Raw genomic sequence first — 25,390 nt, 5'->3', positions numbered from 1 at the left:
AATGGAAAGCATCGCACTTGCCACTTTTTTTTCATTCCCACTACATTTCTTTAAGTATAACTGTTCATGCAACTCTCAGCTACACCTTTTGCATTTGCAAGTCTATTTAAATATCAGCACATAAAGCACGGTTAACAAACGCAAACGCTCTAAATTTAATGCAACACCAACTCGTCTCCTTGCCGCTCATACTACAGCTCACTCACATGGAGACTAATGCGCTCTGTTAGGCGCTTTGTTAGCAACCGAACGCTTTATTGCCTCCGCGACTCCACTTTACATATATTTTGCGCTTTATTTGCTGCCTTGCTGCCAGTGCAATTGCAAACTTATCGCACTTACCATATATCCCGAAAATTATCAGCGATTATACTCACGTACCAGTAGCAGCGGAGCGGGGGGTTGTCAGCTCATATCGGCGACGCGCGCCAAAGCTGAAGAAGGGTGCACTGTCAGCAGCGCGGCTGAGGGTAACGAGCCGCCTTTGCGCCAATACACATCACCGCTGCCGACCGCACGTCTTCGTCTGCATGTAGGCGCCGCAAAGCGCTCCCAAGTGCATATTTTTCGTAAAAGCGCACACTCATCGCGCCTTTAGCGCACGCTTTTCATTTTGCCATTCGCTGCGCTTTGCCTGCTTTTATTGCCGGCAGCCGCTTTTATTTTATAGAATACTACTTTTTTACACACGCTTCCGCATGCACTTTGATTGTTTGTGCCCTTGCGCATTTGTGCGCATTTTTACTACAAAATTTGTATTATTTTTTATTTTTACTTTATTTTCCAACATTTTGTCGTTTTTTTGCATCTATTCGCCTTTTATTTGCATAACACTTTGATGCTGAAATATTACCCTGCGAGGCGAAAACGTGCAACTTCAATTTTTTATCGCAACATTTTGCTGGCTTGTGACTCACGCTCCACAGCAGACAAACGCGCGCGAGCGCACACAGCCCAAAAACGACAACAACACGAGCACAAACGTGGCGCGTGTGTCTGTATGCAACAAAAGTCGAAAACTGCCACCTTGACTATATATATCTACAAGATTCTGCAGCCGCACTAAACTACTATCACGTTCCATTGCATATTTTCCGGCTGTGAAACTGTTTTTTAATAATGTCTGCTGCATGTGTGAGACTGCGAGAGTGTGTTAGTGCACGGCATACGATGAGTTTGTCACACACACACGCATACCGACTCGCATACATGTCGTTGCAACTATATAGGCGATAGTTAACATCGAAAGCGCTTTTTGTTCTCTGAAAAATTCTATATTTTTGCGCAACATAAAAATCCCACACGCACACACACACAGGCGCGCGCATATGCACTAGTTTGTCCAAATAAATAACGAGTTATCAAAAAGTTGCAAATCTCTAATATGAAGTGCAGCTTTCGGAAATAAAAATAACGAATATTCGGCCAAAATTCAGACAATGCCCCTTTCGCGATAGCACTTCCCATAAACCATATGAGCGTTTGTGTGTTCACCTAGATCCATACAAGTGCAGAAAAATATTGTGCTCGCAGCCGTTAGGATTTTCCAATTAAAATATGCGAATATAGCAAGATAACGCAACGATTTAGATAACGCCACATTTATTAGCGAATAAATAGCAAATGCATTCAGGTTACAAGAAGCGTATGGCACCTGCAAAAATTTCGCCAAAAACTGGCAGATATGAGTTGGAAATATTTTTATAGAGGGGTGTAAATATGCACTGGAACTACGGCTTAGCCATGGGTATGGCGCTCTGACAAATTTCAAAGGTTAGATACCTGCAAAGTTATTTAGACACCCATATGTAGGGTTTATGGATATGAGATAATAAAAACATGGTACTTAATTTAATGTTCTTTAAATTCACTAGTTAATCAACTCACTAAATAATCACTTTTAATTAATTATTGTTAAGTAATTTACATTTACTAAAAATGGGTCCCGAAATTTGCATAAATAAAAATGTAATTGTTATTTTCACCAGTTAGTAAATATATTTAATTAATAAATGCAATTTTTGAATACTTAAAAATTCCTAATTACTACGTATTCCTTTATAGTAATTACTTTTCTAATAAAATTAATAAATTACTAATAAAATAAGACAAATGAATTTGACTTGTGAAAAATTCAAATATTTTTTACGAAAAGTAATCATTGTCGACTACATAACAATAACTGCTTTAATTACTCTTTGAATATATTTTATGTTATTTTTATATATAAAAAGTACGTGTCACGTTGTTTGTCCGCGATGGACTGATAAACTTTTGAACCGATTTTAGTAAAATTTAATACACTGTGTCGAGTTTGGACCAACTTAGAAGATAGGATAGTAAAAACAATTCATAAATGAAAAATGCAGTGAAGACTCTATTAAATGGACGCTCTAATAAGCGGACATCTCCTCTAACCATGCTTATTATTAATGTTTATTAAGTACAATCTATTAAGCGGATAACTCTATTAACTGCACAGAAAGGCTGGTAATCAGACGTTAGGAAAACAGCCTTAAATTCGTTACTTTTTCCAATGAAATTTGTTTGTATGAACATATTCAAAATTAAATTTCAACTATAATCCCTTGGATTGTTATACCGACAAAAACGCAAATAAAATTTTCACTGGATTGAATAGTTTATTATATGAATTAATTATAAAAGTATATAAGTATATATATATGATATATGTATAATAATATATAATATATATATATATATATATATATATATATATATATATATATATATATATCGAGTTATAAAATTCATAAGAAATAAAAAATTTTCCCAAAAATAATCAAACTTCAACCGTTAATATCTTTTAAACGGTTGGGTTTACGAAAAAATCATAGTAGACCTTTTTTGTAGAGCATTCAATTTCCTACAAAATCCAAGGAACAAGATATTTTTTCAAGTAGTTGGAAGCGAGATATAAATTTTTCAATCTGATAATAAGAAAAAATAGAAAACTGTATGTAGGAGGACCTTGCCGTTACAATTAAAAACTCATGTTTGGAGAGGCTTTCTTAGAGGTGTCTAGGAACCTATTTTTCCGAGTACCAAACGAAAAAAAATTTTTTTTTTTTGTTGAATCACTCTAATATATGTATATATTATATTATGTATATATTATAGACTGAAGTAAGATATTAGTTACTACTGATTATTTTCCGGTTTTTGATTTTACGCTTTAATTGCTTGGTAATCATTACTAGTGATGACTAACTTACCTAATAAATACCAGTATGCAATTACTTAACATTAATATATCTCAGAAGTGACATCTAAGAATTGCCTTTTATTGCAGTATTTAGTTATGCTATATCTCATATGTATAAGTAATTAATATTAATTACTCAGCAGTAATGTCTGATAAGCCATTACTTACCATTACTTGTGTGTATTTAGTATTTCCATTGTTTGAAACTGGTTGACTACTGCTTAAAAGTATTAGCTAATAGTCCGTATTTAGTTCAAAGTAATTATAACAAAAAAGGTAAGAGAAGACTTCTTATTATTGAGCAGAGATTACTTTAATGCAAATTTAATTATTTCTTAATAAATAAGCGCTTATTTTTTATATTTACTTAAACTTCAGAGAGTAAAATTTTACTTAATTTGCAATAATTGTTATGACTATTAAATTTTTTACCTATATTAGTAATGGTAATATATAATTACTAATGTGCTGTGTTTAGAACTAAATAAATAATCATTACAGTGTTATAATTATTGAAAATTAAAAAAGTAATGGTAATATATATTTATTACTTTAAAATAATTGCTATGTAATGATTACAAATACTGATTAATAATTAATTATTACAGTATTATAACTATTTAAAGTTAAGTAAATAATGGTAATAAATTATCGTTACTTTACAATAGTTACTAGGTAATGATTACAGATGGTGATTAAAAAACTATCACTACAGTGTTAAATTCATTAAATATTAAATATGCAAAGGTAACAGATAATCATTACTTTCCAATAATCTAAAAAAAGTACTATATAATCTTTACAATTACTGATTAATAGATCATCAGTACAACATTATATATATTTTCAACTAATTAAGTAATGGTAATGCATAACATTACTTTTCCATAATTACTATGTAATGAATACAAATACTGATTAAAAAATACACTACAGTCTTACATTTATTTTCAATTAATTAAGTAATGGTAATAAGTAACCCCTGTTTTGCTATAATTGCTATGTTGTAATACAAATACAGATTAATAAATAATTATTAAAGTGTAAAATTTATTTCGCATTAAATAAGTAATGGCAGGAAATAATCATTACTTTGAAAAGTTGCTACATATGTATGTAAAATAGGTAATCATTACAGTGTTATATTCATTGCAAATTAAGTAAGTAATGTAATTAATTTGTGGTAATTACTATGATAATGATTACAAACCGAATACTGGCTACAGCGAAAAACTAGTTTCCTCACAAATTCAACATTCTCTGCATACTTTCGGGCGCCAACACCACCATTTTCAGCTAAATTTAATTTTAATTTTCAAGACTGTTAGCACCACTTAAGCTGGTGTATTTGCCGTACTAAACGAAAACAAACACAACTATGAAAATTTAGCATTAGCTGCGCTGCACTAGCGTGTCAATAGATGTGTGGTTGCCTTCTTTATACTATATACCATACTAATTTTTCCTCGCATTTTAGCGGCTACGGCCAACGTTTTGCACACATTTTAACGAATTTAATTTACCAGCTAGTCGCATAAATTGAAATTGTCCAACTATTTCACAAACTGCTAACTATGTGTGTGTGTATGTGTTTAAGTGTGTGCACCCACAACAACACTGAGAACAGGCAAGGCACACAGATACTAAAGCCACAGCCGAAGCGAGTAAAATTTTAGTTTATATTTTTCGGCGCACAACAGTGTTAATGCAAATCGGTGGTGGCGGCCACACACTGTTTACCTCTATTTAATTTCCATGTAAGTGTGTAAGTGTGAGCGTGTGTGCATTTTAGGTTTAAGTCCGCACTTTGTCTCTGAATGAGCTGCTTAACCAAATGAGCTTACGTACTTTATGGTTGGCCAGTTAAAATTCGGGTTTTCTCATTTAGTCTGCACCAGTTGCCGGTGTACCTTTCTAACATTAGTACCTACATTGCACTTATGTGTGTGTAGTTGTGTATGCGCATAACGGAAAATGCTTGTTGCATTGGCAGCAAAATTAAAGCTTACACGCATATCCTTAATTCAGCAGCATGAAAGTAGCCAAGCAACAGCATTTGCTCTTTGGGCTTGGAGCATTTGTAATGGGCTTTACGTAATCACGCCAGGGCTTCGAAACGTTGGTTGTGCAAGTAATTAGTTGTAATTTGCTCGAAAATATCTCACATTTTCTGACACATAATTTTAATGATGTGTTTTGAAATTTTCTAAATGTTTTGCCAACTTGCAATTTATCTTGTTTCCATTGCAGAGTCATGAAATTACAAATCTGGAGACATATACGCAGTACAAAGTCACCGTGCAAGTGTTCAATCCGGAAGGCTTGGGGCCGGAAACCACCATACTGGTCATGACCGATGAAGGAGGTGAGTGAGATGATAATTTTTAATTCGAAATATTGGCAAAACCGAAGGAGAAATTGAAACTTTTTGCAGACTTCTTACATCTGGCCTGAGCTGAATAAAATCACATCAGAATCTGTAACAATAAAATATTAAACTGATAATGATGATTTTCGAACGCCTCCGAATTAAGAGTCCTTGGTCGCATATAATATACATGAAAGTTCTTTTCGGCTGTGCAGTCACTTTTGCCTTCGTAAAATTTATGATATTCGCACATTTTTGGACCTAACTCTACCTTTTTTCTTTCCGCTATTTTCTGTTATCTGCTTCTCGATGTACATGGATTTGCATATCCGCTTTGCATTGGTAGGACAGTGAACCGATCTACAACTTCTTATAAAAATTTATAAAATATTCCTTAAAATTACACTTCTTATTTGGTTAGTCATCTGGAAAAATAACTCATCTCATCATTGCTTGCTCTACACCTAAACGATTGCAGATACTTTCATACCAATAATTTCATTGGAACTTCAGTTTCACAAGGCTCTACAATATATGGAAACAATAACAAGCTTCATCACATATCTTCGACCAATCAAAGTCTCTCTTTGCTCATAACATATCTCTGCCTAATCACAGCCTCACTTTGCTCTATCTTTACTCTTTACTTTTTCATTAGTTTTTTGACTATTTAATACCCTGGTCTTCTAAAAGTTGCACTTTTTTAGGAAATAATAACAATGTTTTATGTTTAATATTAAGCAAAAATACTTCAAATTTCCAAAATACTTTAAATATTTTCGAAAAGTTTCTCAAATAAAGAACTTTCAAAATTTCCGCATTACTCCGAAAAAATTCCAAAATATTCCAAGCGAAACTTCCAAAAAAATTAAGATTTCCGAATTACTCCGAAAATTTCTTAAATGTTTCAAACGAGCTTTCCAAAGTAATTTTATAGTTTCCGCTTTACTCCGAAAAATTCCTAACATATTCCAAAACTACTTTCTAACAAAAAACTCTCTATATTTCATAATTACTCTGAAGGGTACCCAAAATATTACAAGTAAACTTTCCACGGAATTTTAATATTTCGGAATATATCAGAAAATTTCTTAAAATAATCCAAGTACTTTTTCCAAAGAACTTTTTATAATTCCGAATTCTTCCGAAAAATCTTTAAAATATTTCATGCGAACTTTACAAGGAAGTTGTATAGTTTCCGAATTTCTCCGAAAAATTTATAAAATATTCCAATCCAACTTCCTAAAAGAACGTACAGCATTTATTAGTTACTCTGACAACTCCCTAAAGGACTACAACGAGCTTTCCAAAGCAATTTCATAGTTTCCGAATTACTCCGAAAATTTATTAAACTTTTCAATTAACTCTATATATTTCCGAATTATTCCGACAATTTTCTAAAAAAAGCGAACATATTAAATAAATCCAAAATTTCGTGGATTACTCCTAAAATGTCCTAAAATACATATATCAAGTGAACTCCATATTAACGCCAACATTCAAAATCACTCGCCTCAAACCACTGTCATATCTTAAATTTAACATTCCATATACATACATATTGTACATGTATACAGTTTTGTAATAAAAATATACATTATTTATTTCCGAAAATTCTCGACAATCAAAGCTTTCACAAAAATGAACTTACAGTCTTGAAAAATAGAAATTAACATTTCAAAAGCATTATGCAAAGCCATTATTCAATGCAATGTTTACGTAGCAGCACAATGTCAAGATAAGCATAGAAGCAACAACAACAACAACAGCAGCAAAATGAACAACAAAGTAGCAATAAAAGCAAAGCAACAAATCTAAAACTGTTTTCTTATGTCACTTTGCTTAAGTAACAAAAACACTCAACACCCCCACTAATTCACCTCAACACATCACACCCCAACACAATACGCCACACCCACCAGCCAACCTTAACAAACAGTAAATGCCCTTTGACCCGCTTATCTGTGTATTATTCGCATTGTATTTGTATTGCAACAAATATGGGCAGCGCACTTTGAACTATGAGTGGCCACACACACACAGGCACAAATTTTGTACCCTTTCCCATATACATATGTATGTATATGTGAGTTGGTGTATATGTGAGCAAAGCACAGTCGACGCAAAATGTCTACGTTCTTATGTGCTAATACTCGTAGTTAAAGAATCCTTGCAAATGCTTGATGTAACTGCCTGCCTGCAAGGCCTAAAATAAATACCTGCTTGCATGTATGGATGTGTGTATATCAAAACAACAACAATAAGAACAAAGCAAGTGCCAACGAGGATGTCAAAAAGTTAAAAAGAGCTGCAGACTACACGCTGACAATTGAGATATAAGAAAAACGCCCTTGGCAACAAAACTAACGGAAATAATAAATAGGAAAAAGAAGTCAAGGTAGGAAGTCGAAGAAGAAGACAAAGATTAGTAAAACAAAAAACAAATGTTAAATTCGGTTGCAACGAAACTATAAGACTCTTCACAAATAAAAAAGTTTCGACTAAAATATTCGATTTTGATCGACCAGTTTGTATGGTAGCTATATGCTGTAGTGGACCGATCTGAATAATTTTTTCCCAGATTGTACCGTTATATCGAAAAGTAATATATACCACAATTCATGAAGATATTCTCTCAAATAAAGAAGTTTCTCATACAACTATTTAATACCGATCATTCAGTTTGTATGGCAGCTATACGCTATAGTAGACCGATCTGAATAATTTTTTCCCAGATTGTACCGTTATATCGAAAAGTAATATATACCACAATTCATGAAGATATTCTCTCAAATAAAGAAGTTTCTCATACAACTACTTCATACCGATCATTCAGTTTGTATGGCAGCTATATGCTATAGTGGTCCGATATCGACGGTTCCGGCAGATTAGCAATTTCTTTGCAGAAAAAGGAGATCTACAAAATTTCAGTTCAGTATCTTTAAAATTTAGGGACCACTTCGACAATAAACCAACATACAGGGTTCCCTTTCGGTGTTGCAAGCTTCGTGGTAAAATTAATATACTCACTAGAGTATAAGAAGAGGGAATAAAAAGCAAAAATAGTAGTAAATATTAGTTGCGGCCACATTTGGCTGCCAAATAGCATGAACAGACTGTTTCAGTTACTTAAACAATGTTGGAGCACGCACATATACACACACACACATATACATTTTCCATAAACAAACAATAACTTGCCTATGAGAAGTAAAACTATAATGTGTCAAAGCAGGTTTCAAAATATTTTCCACATTTTTGGTTTTGTTTGCGCTTTGAATTTCATTTTACAAGGTAAAAGGCACAAAAGCAGGTGTGTGTGTGTGTGTAAGTGCGCCACGTGCAGCTTAAAGGATACAGGCGTATTACTTTCAGGTTCGAAAAGTCGTAACTGCTACTCTGGCCTAGCTGTTTAGCTGTTGCGACCACTATGTTGCAACAACATTTTTTTTGTTGTTGCCTTTCAAGCATCGATTTCACAACTCGAAAGTGCCGTTGTTTAAGATGTGTATCACATTTGTTGACAAAACTTTGAAATATTTTCCTTCTTATAGATTTGCTGAAAATGCACAAATGCCTTGTTGCCTTATTGCTGTATTATGAGCCACCATAATCCATGCCACCATAATCCATGCCACCACACTTGCTCGGTTGGCTTTTGCGGCAAGTTTGTATTTCAGCATTCGGGAGTGAAGGTCTTTGCCAAGCAGTGCGGCTAATAGTCAGCAGCGAGTAACTGTAACTGTTGACATGCTTGCTACAATAATGCAACAAGCAAAACAAAAACAATTGCTCCCTCTTTCCCCTCACTCCAACTGTTTCGCCTGCCGCAATTCTCACACTCTACATATTAATTTCAGTTGGTGGTTTGCTAAGGCCAAGGTCCTTGGGCCAAAAGTGTGGGATGAGCAAAAATAGTCTGGGCAAAGTTCAATGGTGGGGTGATGTTTATCTCTTGTTTACAGCTCAGATTATATTTGTGGCCTTTCGATGACTGGTTTCCACCAACGTGGAATATGCTGGTGGAAGATTATGGATTAGCTGAATCCGTACAAAAATGCACTTGAAATGCGAATTTAATATTTTCGAAAATTTCTTTTAAGTCTGAATGGAAATTTTTTGAATGGCTTTTCAAAATATCAGAATTACATAGATTTTTATTCTGCTAATTGTAGAAAAAAATAGGTAAAAAATAAAGTTAAGCAAAAATGATAGTTGATGAAATTATCTATGAATGATTTCCTTACAGCTATCCTTCTGAACCTTTGTTGTAAATTCATAACTTCATTCTTACTATTTGTTTATTTTGACCGGACTAAGGTAAAGAAAAATATTTTTTATAACCAAATTTTTTTAATGTAACAACAGTTTCTCCATTCCGATTAACTTAATAGAAATTTCTATCAAAAATTGAAATACAAAGTTCCCATTTTAAAATTTTAGAGCTTATTTTTCAATTTTGTCTGAAAGTCGAATTTTTCCGAAAATTTCTCAACCAAACAGAATTGCACAAGTCTCAGATACTATGTTGACGCAAACTTCGAGGCAAAATTAGTACGCCCGGTCAATATTATAAAAAATTGGACCTCAATTTAGAGTTTGTTTGATTATCTTCTTTCTAACCCGTGGTCAGTCAAAAACAGTTCTGAGCAACATTAGAATTTTGGCATTATTCTTATAGGGTTACTTTAAAAAATTATTTCTGGGCGATAATTTTTAAATATCTAAGCTATCGAAATATGAACCAAAGTTTAAGTTGTGGGTTTTTGTAATGTATAGAGGTGTGAGAAATAGCTTCTCTAGTAGCTCAATCTAAAATTGAGTAACGAGAACAAGCGACGCATTTCCTGAAACATTATGTTTGAAGTGCTTTAGCAGTGGTTCTTATATTTAGTCTTATCTTCGGCGAACTAGTAGAAATAGGCGAAACTGACATTAAGCTACTCATCAAATTTGTGATAGGTTCATAGCGATTTGTCGATATCCGTTTTGTGATCCTTTATAGCAGTTTCCTTCAGGTACTGCAAAGAACTGACGTTCTAAGCTGTCCAAGTAAGATCCTATTATTAACGGTCATTTAACTTAATATAACCTAAGCTATTAGTATTAAGTACGTCGTTTTTTTATTTGATTATCGACTTAACTTTGGGTGTCATGTAATAATACAAACCAAAAATAAGAAAAAACGTTAAAAACATTCGGTGCATCCGAAAGCTATTATACCCTTCACAGGTGCATTCCTTTTAGTAACTATGTGTTCAGTTTGTATCTAAGCTATATGCTATAGTTAAGCGATCTGAACAATTTCTTCAGAGATTACATAGTTGCCTTAGAAAATAATCTATACCAAATTTGGTGAAGATACATTGTCAAATGTGAAAGTTTTCCATACAAGAACTTGATTCCGATCGTCCAGTTTATTTGGCAGCTATATGTTATAGTGGCCCGATATCGGCAGTCCCGACAAATAAGCGGCTTCTTGAAGAGAAAATGACGTTAGCAAAATTTCAAAACGATATCTTAAAAACTGAGAGACTAGTTCGTATATATACAAAAGGACAGACAGACAGACGGACATGGCTAAATCGACTCAGCTCAACATACTGATCAATTATAAAGTATATCTACCAAGGGTCTCCGACGCTTCCTTCCAGGTGTTACAAACTTCGTGACAAACTTAATTTACCCTGTTCAGGGTATAATTAAGGTAAACAACTTTGACGGGTAGTGACAAAAAAGGCTAACGACTGAGTCGATGCAAACACACACTAACTCTTAATCCAACTTTCCATAAGCCTCAACTGTTATGATCTTCAGTGCTTTCAGTGACTTCAGCGTATTTTAGTTTTTATGATTTCGGCTCAGTTTGGAGCACCATTTGACAGTTTTTTGAGCCTTTTAGACGTCATATTCATAAGCACACATCTCGCCGCCGTGCGTTTTATGAACGTAGGACCCTCAAATAATATAAGTGATCAAGCATTTCTTTGGAAACCTCTACTCGGCGCGGTTTACCGAATTATTCAAGTCCAGCATTGATTCGCTTCATACCCATAACATTAATCGCAATGTGCTGAATCTTTCTATAATGAAAATTCAGATACTCCACAAACTCTCTAATGTCAACACGATGACTTTGAAGTACTGTTTCCTTAACTATTTCGATGTAATAGTAATTAAGGAAGGTGAGTGGACGACTTGCCTGAGGCCAGTTTTTGATGAGTTTACGACCGTCACTGAAAGCTTTGTGCCAGTCAAGTACTTGTTTTCGTAATAAATAAAAAACTTCGGGAATAAATTGAGTGGAAACTATTATTCCATTGAAAACACAAAATTTCAAGCTAATTTGTTTCTAATTTTTTTTTGGTTGGACAAATCGCCTCAAATATTGTTCAACTTGTAAGTAAAAAGTTGACGAACAAGCTCTCACTGATATAAAGATATCAAGTTTCATACGAACACCAGTCTGGGAAAAAATAATTCATCGATTCGACATAGTCTAATAATGAATCAGGCAATTTTGGTGATACGGTTCGTCGTTATAAGAAAACATTTTATGAATACACCTTAAGTCAGTATCCGGTCGTTGAAGACATGCCTAGTTCTGGACAACCTTCGACCCCTTCAACTGAAGAAAATATTAAAAAAGTGAGGGATATGATGCTTGAAAATCGGCTGGAAAGTGTTAGAGAGATGCCAAAAGAGCTTGACATCTCTCGCTTGTGCGTTCGAATGATTTTGGTGGATAGTTTTGGTATGAAACGCGTTCTTGCTCGACTAGTCTTGATAAACCTGATTTTTTTTTTCAAAAATAGTACCATTAACAAGTCTCTTTGGTCCAAAAACGCAATGGATACCAACGATCAACCACCATAATTCATCAGGCTTGGCGCAGTGTGATTTTTTCCTGTTCCCTAAACAGAAATTTCCGCTTCGTGGATTTCGTTTTCAGTCTACCGAAGAGACAAAACAAAATTCGCTGAAGGAGCTGAAGTCCAGCCCAAAAAGTGGTTATGAAAAGTGTTTCGAGGACTGGAAAAATCGTTGCCATAAATGTGTTAAATCCGATGGAGATTACTTTGAAGACGACAAAATACATATTGATGAATAATTAAATATTTTACTATTAATATTTTTTGGTCACAAAGCCTGATTATATTTTTTTAGAAAACTTTTCAAAATAAGTAACTTGTACCTATCAGTTACTTATGACACAATATTATAAATTAAAATTGCGTTCACAATTTTTTTCTTCATTTCTTTGTAAGTAATTAGTATTGTACTAAAAAAAGTTAGGCTTTTTAGCTAACTTCAAGAAGGTATTTGATAGTTACTCTGCAAATTAAGCGTCTCAAAGCTATTAACATTAACTCTATACAAACAGAGATCCAAGAAATTGTAATAATGTTGGCATGAATCCGTTAAAAATAATTTCATCTTTTAATATACAATTCAAAGCAACCCACACGAAGAACCAAGTACTACCTCCAAATAGACATTACAGCAACAAAAAACCAAAAAACATTCAAATATGAAAATATAAATGTGACTCTTTTGCACTTTTCTAGCATTAACAGTTATTTTTCGACAAAGTCAACTTTTAATGATGCCATCCCTGCGGCCGTAATGAGCTTTTGCCGCTAGACACCGCAATTAATCACATGCTATTATGACAAGGAAACACAAACAACGGCTAACTTGAAGTAAAAAGAAAATATTTCGAAACTCGCACAAACACGCACCCACACATATACAAACAAACGCTTGCAAGGCAGTGTGGAGAAAAATATTAAAATTATTTTAAGATTTAAGGCGCACATACATCAAATGCAAATACGTGGGTATGTAATGAGCAAACGCGGATGTGCTACTCCGCCTACATGCAGCATTGAAGTCCCCGCACCCTCGAATGCAAGCGCTTGGTGGTTCATGGCTTATTTGCCATGTAAACTCATTACCGTATTTCTTACTTGGCTGATCCCTGATTTAAGCGCACAACAGCCAAAAATCCCTTAAAAGCTTTTGCGTAAACTGCTTTGCTAACAAGAAATAAGACAACAACAGCAGCAGCAACAACACGTTAGCACATCGGCTGGCAGAGAGGCCAAAAAGAAACATTAAGATCTACCGTTAAACGCGGTTGAGTGTGCGTCAGCGGATTTATCTTACACCCACAAGTATTCGCCACATACACCACCACATACATACACACATATACAAGACACATTAAAGGGTCCGTATTTTGTTCTCACCGCTGACGCCATTTCAAAAAAAAGAAATCAAGTAGGTAAATGCCGTTATTGCTGCGCATAAGCACAAGAAAAACAGAAAGAAGCTGTTCGTGCAACAAAAAGTTTAGCTTAACTTGACGCTTTGGCCGGCAGCGTGTCTTGGGCGGCTTGGCTGCGGCTGCGGCGTAAGCTCACAATTGTCACAGCTGTCACACAGTCATGAAGTGTCAACTCTCCCTATCGCGCACTCATATTTATGCACGTGTGTATGTGTGCATATATTTGTGACTTTTGGCATTCAACTGATGGATTTGTCATTTGGCGGTGTCAAAAGCGCCTTAATTTCAATAACTTTTCTCAGCTCTCACACTTTTTTTGTCCCACTACGCCCTCACTGCTGCCGTTGTTTTACAAGCCGAAGCGCTGGCAAGTAGCTCAATATGCTTAAGTGCTAATAAATTTGTTGGGAGTGGTTTTGAGGCTTTTGTAAGCCGCGCAGCTTATGCCAAACAAATGCCGGATCAGTGTGATGTGTTATGGAGTTCTCAAGTAGCCTTAGAGTATTTGCATTGAAAGCATATTCAAATCGGGGTGACAAACATTAGCATAACGATGCTTTTGTTTGCAAATCTTTATTGCGAAATTTTAACAAAAGTTTACCTTTTAATAACTATTGAATCTAAGTTCTTCACAGTATGTTGCATGTAAATTTTCTTTCATATTTTAATAAAGGATCTTAAAAACGACATTCCACTCTACCGTACACTTCTTTATTTCGGTCATGCTTGCTTTTGCATTTAATAATCTGGTCATTGCACATAGTTTTCCGCCCAAGCCAAAACACAGTTGTCTGGAAGTAGACAACACAGTTGTCTGGAAGTAGACAATATGGCAATGAGTCTCGCTTTTATTTCAAGACTATAATTTTCCTCTAATCTGCAGTATTGGGTCCTCCTGTATCTTTATAATTTTTCTCTTATCTTTAATATTCGGTACTCTTGCAGCTCTCACTGAAATTCGCTAAAAATTGGAACTATTTTGACAATTAACCCGTGCTGTAAAACAGTTATTGCCTACATCTAGGCTGCATGTGTAATTTAGCGGAGACTTACACCAGTCAATCGTTTTTTCTTCGTTTGATTTGGTTTATATTTTTAATGCAACCATAAGACTATCATTATATAAAGAAAATATTAGCCAACTAGGTTTATTTCTTAACCCCTTTTGGCTTGAGTCAAATACTAATTTTTTTGTGACCATCAGAAAATTCGTTCGATATTACTCAAAGGCACTAGTTTACAGTTATTTTGAAGCTGTAATTTTAGAGGATTTTTCTTGCTAATTTTGGTGTAAAGTTTTTAAACTCGAGATCGTAAACATCACACCTGAAAGACCCCACAGACCACTTAGCACATCAGTGGCAAAGTTTTCCTTCAGATTTTTTGAGTACACTCTGGACTATTACTACAAACCAAAGGTGTATTTATGTCTTAAAATCAGTGAGTTCTCTACCGCATTTTACACATCTCATTTCGAAACTATTTCCGCGCTGCAAACGCAATATTCATACAAATCATAGCATACTTTACGGCGCAGTGAGCAAAAACTTTCTTTAAGCGACAAATCTTCAAATGAAAACGCACTCAATGCTGCGAAACACTTTCAGCCGTGCAACAGACGACTTACAAATTACAACAACAAATATTTGTTTTCATCAATTACGCCTTTAAATATATCAAAAGCAGTGCGGTAAATTGATTTCTTTTAAGGCGCGCAAACGCAAGAAACCTTGGTAGGCCGCAATTAATACAAGCAACATTGTTGTTTTTGCACTTGTTAAAAGTATAATTATACTTTGCACAGCGAATTCAATTAAATAAACACACAGGCGAATGCATGCAACGCGAATAAAGCAATAAAAATAACCGTAAGTATGGCGATAAAGCAAAAAACTCTCTTTTCATATATTCCCCACAGAAACACTTAACTCCATTTCATTAAATTTACTCGCTTTTCTTTTATTATTTTGTTTACACATTTATTTACTTTCAACTTGCAAATATCGCTGCCGCCACTGACAAGCATAATGAGGCGTAATTATCGTCGGACGCGGGTTGCAGTCCCGCTGGCAGCGCGCCAAAGTGAAGATGCCATAAACGAGTTGCACGTTGTTGCATTAACCGTTGTGCCAATATTCTTTATCTTTTTAATTTCGCCGTTTTTTGTTTTGTTTTGGGCGCACAAGCAAATGCGTGGAAAAATAATGCGAGGAGCTAGGGCGAAAAAAGCGAAAATATAATGGAAACGGGTAAATAATAAAAGGCATAATAATGAAGAGTTTTTACAGCCGCATCAAAAGATTTACGGCAGCGAAAGTGGGCTTATTTCCAGTGCCTTGTCGTCTTATTTTGTGTTGCTTACTTTTATATTGGGTTTCTTCGCAACTTCGCAGTTGCCTACGGCGTCAACTTTTGTGGCAGCTGGCGCGCTTATTTATACCCGCACCACTATGTAGACGAAAACATTAAACTTCTGAAGCGCATTAAGGATTATAAAAATTTATTCTTGCTGCTCTACGCTTTCTTTAAGAAAAGCTGTGGCACAGTAAATCAGTAAATACCTTTATGTGCATTTCCTTGATAACAGATTATGAGCTTTTATTTATTTTTGTTTGCTTTTTTTTGCGATTACGCATTACATTGAGTGCAGCAAATGTTGAGGTGTGGCCATATAGCTGAGTGCGTTTCCTTGCGCATATTTTAAAACTATTTCTTCATGTCTTTTTGCAAATAAATACGCGTCAGTTATTTCTTCGACTTTTCTAAAAATAATTCACATCTTTGCCACTGCATACGTAAGCAAATATATTTATAAGCATTTATTGCATATTTTTTTAAGTATGCGCTCGCCATTACTCAAGTGTTGCTCATACCAGCTAGCGCTCTACAATTTTTAAATGTTGCTCATACCACCTGGTGTCCCATGGCGCATACTTGTATGCCTGAATTGAAGTTTGTACGCAATTCCAGAAATGCGCAACCGATATTTGTTTTTTCAGTTTCGGACCTTTTGCTGCACCGTTAGCTGGACATGTGCGTGTAAACACCCATACACATACACATAAAAACGTATATTTCCACAAGCGCCACGTCAGCTTTTCTAGCACCTTTGCAGTGCGGCAAAGTAAAATTCCAATAAAAAATTATATCCATATTATTGACATGCCGAATGCAATAGTTTATATTTAATAAATTTATTATGCGCAGAAAAAGCGTGCAGTGTTTTAATATTTATGAATTTCCATTGCAAACTTTACAATCCAACATTTCCTTATTCACATTTTTATACTCTGTGGTATGTAATATATAAAAAACTAACGGTACACATATGTGCGTCATATATTATAAAGTATTGTGGTGTAGAAGCAGAGTATCATAAATTTATGTTTCGTGAAATGAATTTCCTTCAAAGAGTGAAATGTCGGCCATAAACATTTGAAGCATTTCATTAGTCTGTGGCATTATCATTCGAAAGAATATTATTTGGGATTTACTTTTTCAAGATTTTCTCTTACAAATGTTGGGCGCAGCTACGACTCAGGTGATCCATCCGTTGTGTTCAATCTTCGATGACTCGTTTGAGCAATTGGACCGGTAACTGGAGAATGGCAAGCGTGATGTTTTGCTCTAAGGCCGGAATCGAAGCGGGATTATCCGCATAGACTTAAGATTTTACATATCCGCACAGGAAAAAGTCAAACAGTGTGATATCACATGATCTTGGTGGCCAATCGACCATCTCAAAGCGTGAAAATATCTGCGCACCGTAGTGATCTGTCAATAAATTTATTGATTGATGTGATGTGTTGGAAGTAGCGCCGTCTTGTGGAAACCAAATGTCGCCGAGATCACGAGTTTCAATTTCAGCCATCAAATAGTCAGTTATCATGGCGTGATAATGGTCGCCATTGACGGTTATTTTCTCATTGGCATCATTTTTGACGAAATATGCGCCGATGATTAAAGCAGGCCAAGTCATTGTTTTTTCTGTATGAAATTGTTGCTCCTTACTTTTCGTTCAAAATGCGGCGGTTTTGCTTGTTTACATACGCATTGAGCCAGAAATGGGCCTCATCACTGAACAAAATTTTGCTCGAAAACGTTGCATCTTCTTGGAACTTTTCAAGAGCCATTACAGCGAACCGATGTAGCTTTGAAAGGTCGAGCCGATTCGGTTCTTGCATGGCTGTGTTTTGTACTTTGCTCCATACGTCAGTTTAAGTGGCTGCTAAAGGCGCGCAATAAGCTCTACAGGATCATCATGTACACTCTCACTTAGAGCTGCTATATTTTGTTCACTGTGAGCTGATATGATTTAAAAAACACACACACTTATTGTCAAGGAAATTTAAATGGTTTTTGTTTAAAGTGAATTACAATCGGTACAACTAAGCTCCTAATATAACATAATAATGAGTTCGACGAACCCAATTTTCGAGCACTTTGTCCACAAAATGAAGTCGTATGCAATAGAATGCACAATATTGACTTCTAATGCTTGAAGGAGTTCGTCTTTTGGCTAAAGATCAATGATTTGAAATAACCCTACAAAAATAGTCTAATGGCGTAAATTCACAACTTTTTTAAGGCCATTCAATGTCACAATTTCTTGAAACAATCGAATCTCCAAACTTTCCCCGCAATAGTTCGGTTGTTGTCGACTATGTGGAACGTATCCTCATCTTATTGAAGCCAGATGTTGTCAAGCCCAACTTCTTCCAACTGCGGCCATAAAAAATTGATAATCACCGATCTATACCGCTCTCGATTGACAGTAACGGTTTCATCAGCTACATTTCGAAAGAAGTACGGAGTGCTCATACCACCACAAAAAACCGCCACACCAAACTGTCTATTTAGGTGGATGTAATGGTTCTTCATAAATATTATGCAAATTGTCTTTGCACCAGAATGGACAGTTTTGTTTATTTACCGTAATACTCAGCTGAAAGTGAGCCGCATAGGTGAAGATGATTTTCTTAAAAAAAACGTTATTGTTTTAAGCAGCAAATTCGAATATTTACAGCAAACCAATGGCTTCAGTTCTTGAGTGAGAACAATGTTATACGAATGCAAGCCAAATCCTTTCACAAATCCGCCGTTGTGGTTGAGACAGTCTCAATTAATGAAAACGTCTTAGAATCGACAAATTGCGGTCTTCAGCAACACTTGCCTTCACGACAGCATTTCGAATTGGATTTGGTCTTATTGGCGCTTGAACATTATTCTTTATTGACGTAGACATCACCACTAGAGTGAATATAGTATAGCTGAAAGGACACAACAGCCACTTAGATATTAAGTTGCACGAGAACGATTATTTTGATAATAAATTTAAATGATTTCTAAACGTTGTTCATGCACATATCTTTTCATGATGAAATTGAAAACATTACAGAATACTATCCCTATTGAAAAACCACGGTATTATAACTCCATAGTATTTTATTTTCTGCTTTTTTTTTACTTTTTGATTCTACTCTAAATAAAAATAAAAATATCTTTCATAAAATGTTGCCTACCTTTAGGCTGCGTAAGAAATTTATATTGTATTTATGCCGGATATCTTATTCCACACATTATTTGCCATTAATAACAGAAAAATCAAATATATTTTCTGCGCTTAAATTAGGTTAGACTGATTTTAATTGAAGTTTTGAGGTTAAGTATGTTCTTATTATTGTCGAGGTAATCAAATCGATCAGCTGTTGTGCCATCTATCTATTTATATCAACTTCATTTGTTTCACTTGGAATTCTACAATTATTTTTTGAAGTCATGTGCTTTAAGAATATTGTACTTTAAAAAAATTTAAACCTCAGACTTAAATTACACCCACACATACATGTTTATATGGCCGCGCGACATTGCACTGCCAGCCATTTTGGTTTATAGCAACATTTTGCAACTTTCTTGCCGCCATTCGGTGGCAACTAATCACCCTTGGCAACATGCACTTATTGCTCGTATCGTATTTAACAACCTCTTAATTTTTTCACTATCTCTTTTGCACCTTTTAATTGTAGTTTTTGCTCATTAATTTCCCGTATTTTAGCGGAGCTGCTGTACTCACTTTACTGTATGGTTGTGCGTGTGTGTGTACATTTCAATTTGTGACTTTTGCGCGGTTTTTGACTGTGGCTTTTTTACATGCTGCGTCTTTATTACTGCACTATTTTTTATTGCATGCTGCATTTTTAGCTTTCCGATGCGGTTTATCATTTAACGAATGCTGACAAGAAGTAAAACCACAAAAAGAAGAAATATTGTAAAAAGCACTGAGTGCAACGCCATAAAAATTGTGCTCTTAAAATTTTTTACACGAATTTAAATATACAGATGCACTTATTTGTCAAGCGAGAGAGAGGATGAGCGATGAAACGAAGACAAATTACGTAAAGAATTTCATATTTTTATCCTTAAGGAAAGGGTACTCGAAGTAAAAAAAATTAAAATGTTATAAGATAAAATTAAAACTAAAATTAAATTTCAAATTAAAATTAAAAAAAAAATTCAATTTCAAATTATAAGGATAATTAAAATTAAAATTAAAACAATTATTAAAATTAAATTTAAATTAAAATTATACTTAAAATAAAAATTAAAACTAAAATCAAAACTAAAACTTGAATCAAAGTTAAAATTAAAATTAAAATCAAAATTAAATTTAAATTTAAATTAAAACAAAAACTAAAATTAAAAGTGAAATTGAAATTAAAATTAAAATAAAATTATATTAAAGTTTAATTTAATTAAAAATTAAAATTAAGTTAAAATACCAATTTTAATATGAAAATTAAAATAGAAATTAAGAATAAAAATAAAAATAAAATTATTAAAAATGAAAGTAAAAATTAAATGAAAGAAAAATTAAGATTAAAACTTAAATTAAAAATGATATTAAATTTAAAATTCAAATTCATATCAAAATTTTGATTTAAATTAAGATCAAAACTGAAACTTAAATTTAAAATAAAAATTAAATAATAAAAAATTAAAAATAAAAATAAATGAATGCTGAAAATAAAACTAAATACCAATAAAAGCAAATTAAAATTAGATTTTGTTAAAGGTAAAATTACAATACATATTAAAATGACGTCTACAATTTAAAGTAGTCGTAATATTATTAATTAATTAATTAACTATTATTAATTTAATATAAAATTAAAGAAAATTAAAATGAAATTAATATTAAAACTAACATTAAAATGAAAAATGAAACTAAAATTTAAAATAAATTTTAAGTTTAAATTAATAAGAATAAAATTCACAGAAATTAAAATTAAATATGCATTAAAATTAATATAAAACTAAAATTAAAAAAAAATATATAATTGATTTTAAAACTATGTTATAATACTAAAGTTAGGATTAAAAATAAAATAATAAAATAAAAAAAAATTAAATTTGAAACCAAAACTAATATTAAAATTAATGTAAAATTTAATGCAAAAATTAAATCAAAATTAAAAATAAGAAAAAAAAATTAAACTTGAAAAAAACTAACATTAAAATGAAATTTCAAATTAAAATTAAGTTAATTTAAAGCAAATGGAAAAAAACAAAAATAAAAAAAAAATAAAATAAAAATAAAAGTTATTTAAAAATTAAATTTAACGCTAAAATAAAAGAAAATATTAATCATAATTTAAGTAAATAAATATTTTTCACACTACTGTAAATTATTTTAAGATGAAAACTCTATAACATCCCAACCACGTAATTGTTATAGCAAAACTGTAAATGTACCCTCGTTATTCGTAGTGTTCCTTCTAGTGAGTATAGCTCCTTAAAACTGCCTCTTACGCTTCTTACTGCCACTCACATCCATTTGATGCCAGCACGTAAAAACTTTTGCGGTTACTTTAACATTCACCATTGCAGTACATACCACAACTTCGGCAAGGCCATGATGAGTATTATTGCCTTTTTAGCCCGCTAGCACAAACACAACCGCATACTGTTTTTCGCAGCTACTTTTCTTCACTTTACTGTACTTTTTTATTTCTTTGCATGCAGCACCTGGTTTGCCGAGCACCGGCAATACCATAGTTGGCAATGCGAGTGGCGAATAAGCATAAAGCTTGCAACAAACCATTATTTACCGCTATAAAGCTAACAACTACCAAACGAATGACGCACACACAAAAATATATCATCCTAAAAAGGCAAACATGCACACACATATACACAAAGTAATTACTCCTTCGGAAGACACTATCGCGTCTTCGTGTCACAAAGTAAACGCTCGTAGCTTTTGCATTTCGACGCCCACCATTTTTGCTTGCCTTAACGCCTTTGACGTCTCTACGCGCAACGCTAATGAATACGCACACATAAACACCTAAACACACACATGCACGTGTTCTTATAGCCAGCTCAGCGTTTGGTGTAATTAATTTTAGTAAAACTTAAACTTGTGAAGTAACCGTAAAAAGCAAAAGACTACAACAACAACAACGTTGAAAGACGCCGCCCACAATTGCTAGTGCAACAAATTTGTATGTTTGTGTGTGTATGTGTTCGGGTTGAGCTCGAAAGGATGTCATTTGAATATGCATCTGGAGGCATATTGTTTTTGCTAATGAACTAGTGCCACACCAATACATATATGTATATATGCACAAGCACAGTTATGGCTAACTTGCACACTTGTGTGGCGAAATCACGCCTCTAGCACTTTTCTTTAGCTTCTGACAGCGAGCGACTCCGGAAATACTTACTTAACACACGGGTTTTTGTGGGCACTCAACCGACTCGACTCTTGGTTCGTAGTTTTGTGTACCTTCTTTTTGCTTCCGAATTCCCAGTGTTTTTCGTTTGTTGTTGTTTGAGGATTACTTGCACACCTTTTATACGAATTTGCTCTCAAGATGGTTTACGCCCGAAATTAATGCTCTTGTAAAACGAGTTGCTGTTTTGCAAACGTCAAAGAAAGTCTTTTCCGTTTTTGCGTTGCTTGTTGTCTTCACTCATACCTATGCTTGGGTGATACTTTGTTACCAACAATTCCGGCCTTTCATTCAAGAGCCCAATATAGTTGACCCAAAACCAAGCATTAGATATGAGTACTAACTGCACTAGCTCTCGAGAGAGAGCCTACAAGTAGCTTATTAACAGAAGAAACTTCAGAACCCTTACTACCTTCTACTATTTGGTTTCCGTAAACCTGATTTAAGATTTAACCACAAAAAGAATAGAACACTTTTAATAATATTTTTGGAAAATAAAAATCTTTGGGATCCTAGGTCCTTCTGGCGCTGTTTACTATACCGTGAATTTTCCAATTTCGATAAGTTTTTGCATGTACAAGGTGTGTTCCAAATTAAACAGGACTTAAAAACAGAACAAATGGTTTTTTCGGCAAAATCAATTTATTTTATTCGAAATAGTCTCCTTCTGCTTCAATACAGCTTTTTGCACGATCCAATAGCATGACGAACAGGATTTTAGCTCGTTGGCCGATATGGCCGCCAGTATGCCGGTGCAAGCCTTTTGAATGGTCTCTACGTCTGCATAACGCTTTCCTTTCATGGGCAAATGCATTTTTCCGAAAAGGAAGAAGTCGCACGGTGCCATATCAGGTGAATAAGGGGAGTGGTTAATGGTTCAAATGTGATTTTTGGTCAAGTAATCATCCTTTCGAATGTTGGATTCTGAAGCAATTTTTGGTCGTCTGTCAATTTGTGCGGCACAAACGGAGTACACACCTTTCTTAAGCCCAAATGTTCGGTCAAAATGCGATAAATCGATGTTTTGGAGATGTTCAATTCCATTTCCCTGAATTTTAATGATGATTTCAGCTGATTTTTGATGAATTCACGCACAGTTTCGATGGAATTTCCGGTGATCAGGGATTTTGATTGGCCCACATGTTGATCGTCATTTATGTCCTCACGACTACTTTGAAAGCGTTGAACCACTCGTGCACTCTGCCACGGGATAGGCAATCATCTTCAAATGCAATAACTTCACTTCCAATCAATGAAATGTCATGAAATTCTCACTGGACAATCAGTAAAGACAGCAGATTCTAACGCACTTTGTATATCATATAAACATAAATTTGTGAACATTCTTCGATCTTTCAAATTGATCCGGCAAATAGTTACGAAGATACGAGCGTATTTGTAAGAATATTTAGACCTGGCATTATCGGCTCCAAATTTTTGAACGCATTTGTTTCAAAATGCTGCTTCCTAAGTCGGTGTGGAAAATTTTGTCCGAGACGACTCAACGGATCAATTTGAAAATTTCAAACGACATTATTATATACCATAAATGTGTCAGATAATGATCGAAGAAGTCAGATTTTTCATAATAATTTCCCCATAGAAGTTTTTTTTTTTTTTTTGGGAAGCTGCTACTTTTCTACAAATCAAAATTTCACAAGTTCTAACATTAGCTGAATTCATTTATAGTAATACTTAATAAATTTGTAAATTTTTGAATTTCATATAATTTTAAGCAGAAAATTCTTTATCAACAAAAGATACGTTTCTTCGGAGCACCTGCAGGATCAAGGAAATCCAAATTATTTTAAATAAATCGCCGATTATTAATTTTAAGTAAGGTTACCCTGGAAGTCTATTGCTTGAAGCCAATTTAAACCACCCTGCAGTCTCATTAACTCTTCCAGTGTCCCATTTCGTTGGACTCAAAAGCTTGAAGCGTTATCTTTCACTCTTTTTATCTCTCTTCACATTTCCTGCAGTCTTCTCCATCTGTCCGCCCCATTCTGCTGTCGCCGCCAACACACTCTGACCAATGAGCATTCCAACCATATTCTTGCAGTTCCTTCTATGGAGTGCCTGTAGGAAATTCGCATATCGTTTCATCACTAGATGTCGGTCTAGATCGTCGTATAGACAATGGATGTGTTCAGCAATGTGCGAAATGTTATCGGATGACAGACGTACATCTCTTTGGCTATCGCGTTCACTATCTCGTTACCACAGATGCTTTTGTGACCTGGTAATTAGTAGAAGTTAAGCCGTTTCTTCTTGGCGATACTCTCCACTACTACCTTGCTATATAAGACGCTTTTAGCCGATATGCGAAACGAGTGGATTAGCTCGATTGGCTGTCCGCATATATATTAACTGTTGCATTAGGGGCTAGCTCAGTAGCATTTCCTATTGAGAAAACCTCTGCTTGAAATATACTGGTCCAAGCAGTTTAAAGGCTGCTTAATACCTAACTTAGGGCAGTATATCCCTAATATATATATACATATATCCTACGATTTTTAAAATACTATATATTAACTTCCGTACATATACCTACAAGATTTTTTAAGGACCTTGTTGTAAGGTATAAAAGTTTGAAAGCAAAAGAACATTATCTGTTCGGAGTCGTAAATCTTGAAGCCATCACCTATTTTCATCTACAGTCTCAAGATGTACGATAAATATTTACATATATCTTTTTCTCCAACAAATCAATCCTTTCAAATCAATTTGCTGTTATAGAAAGTATATTTAATTAACGAAGTAACTTAGTG

The 25,390-nt window shown here is 34.2% G+C and overlaps 1 protein-coding gene across 8 annotated transcripts in view; it reads left to right on the top strand.

The window, feature by feature from the left end:
• Positions 1-25,390, top strand: part of LOC126750933 (tyrosine-protein phosphatase 99A) — a 519,418-nt gene that overhangs the window by 261,149 nt on the left and 232,879 nt on the right. For all 8 annotated transcript variants that reach the window (XM_050460777.1, XM_050460776.1, XM_050460775.1 and 5 more), the window contains exon 8: positions 5,477-5,591. In XM_050460777.1, the coding sequence (XP_050316734.1) occupies positions 5,477-5,591 (115 nt within the window). The remainder of the gene's footprint in view (positions 1-5,476; positions 5,592-25,390) is intronic.

This window comes from Bactrocera neohumeralis, chromosome 2, assembly GCF_024586455.1.
Source record: "Bactrocera neohumeralis isolate Rockhampton chromosome 2, APGP_CSIRO_Bneo_wtdbg2-racon-allhic-juicebox.fasta_v2, whole genome shotgun sequence".
NCBI classification, from domain to species: Eukaryota; Metazoa; Arthropoda; class Insecta; order Diptera; family Tephritidae; genus Bactrocera; species Bactrocera neohumeralis.
This window is presented reverse-complemented; position numbering and strand designations above follow the sequence as displayed.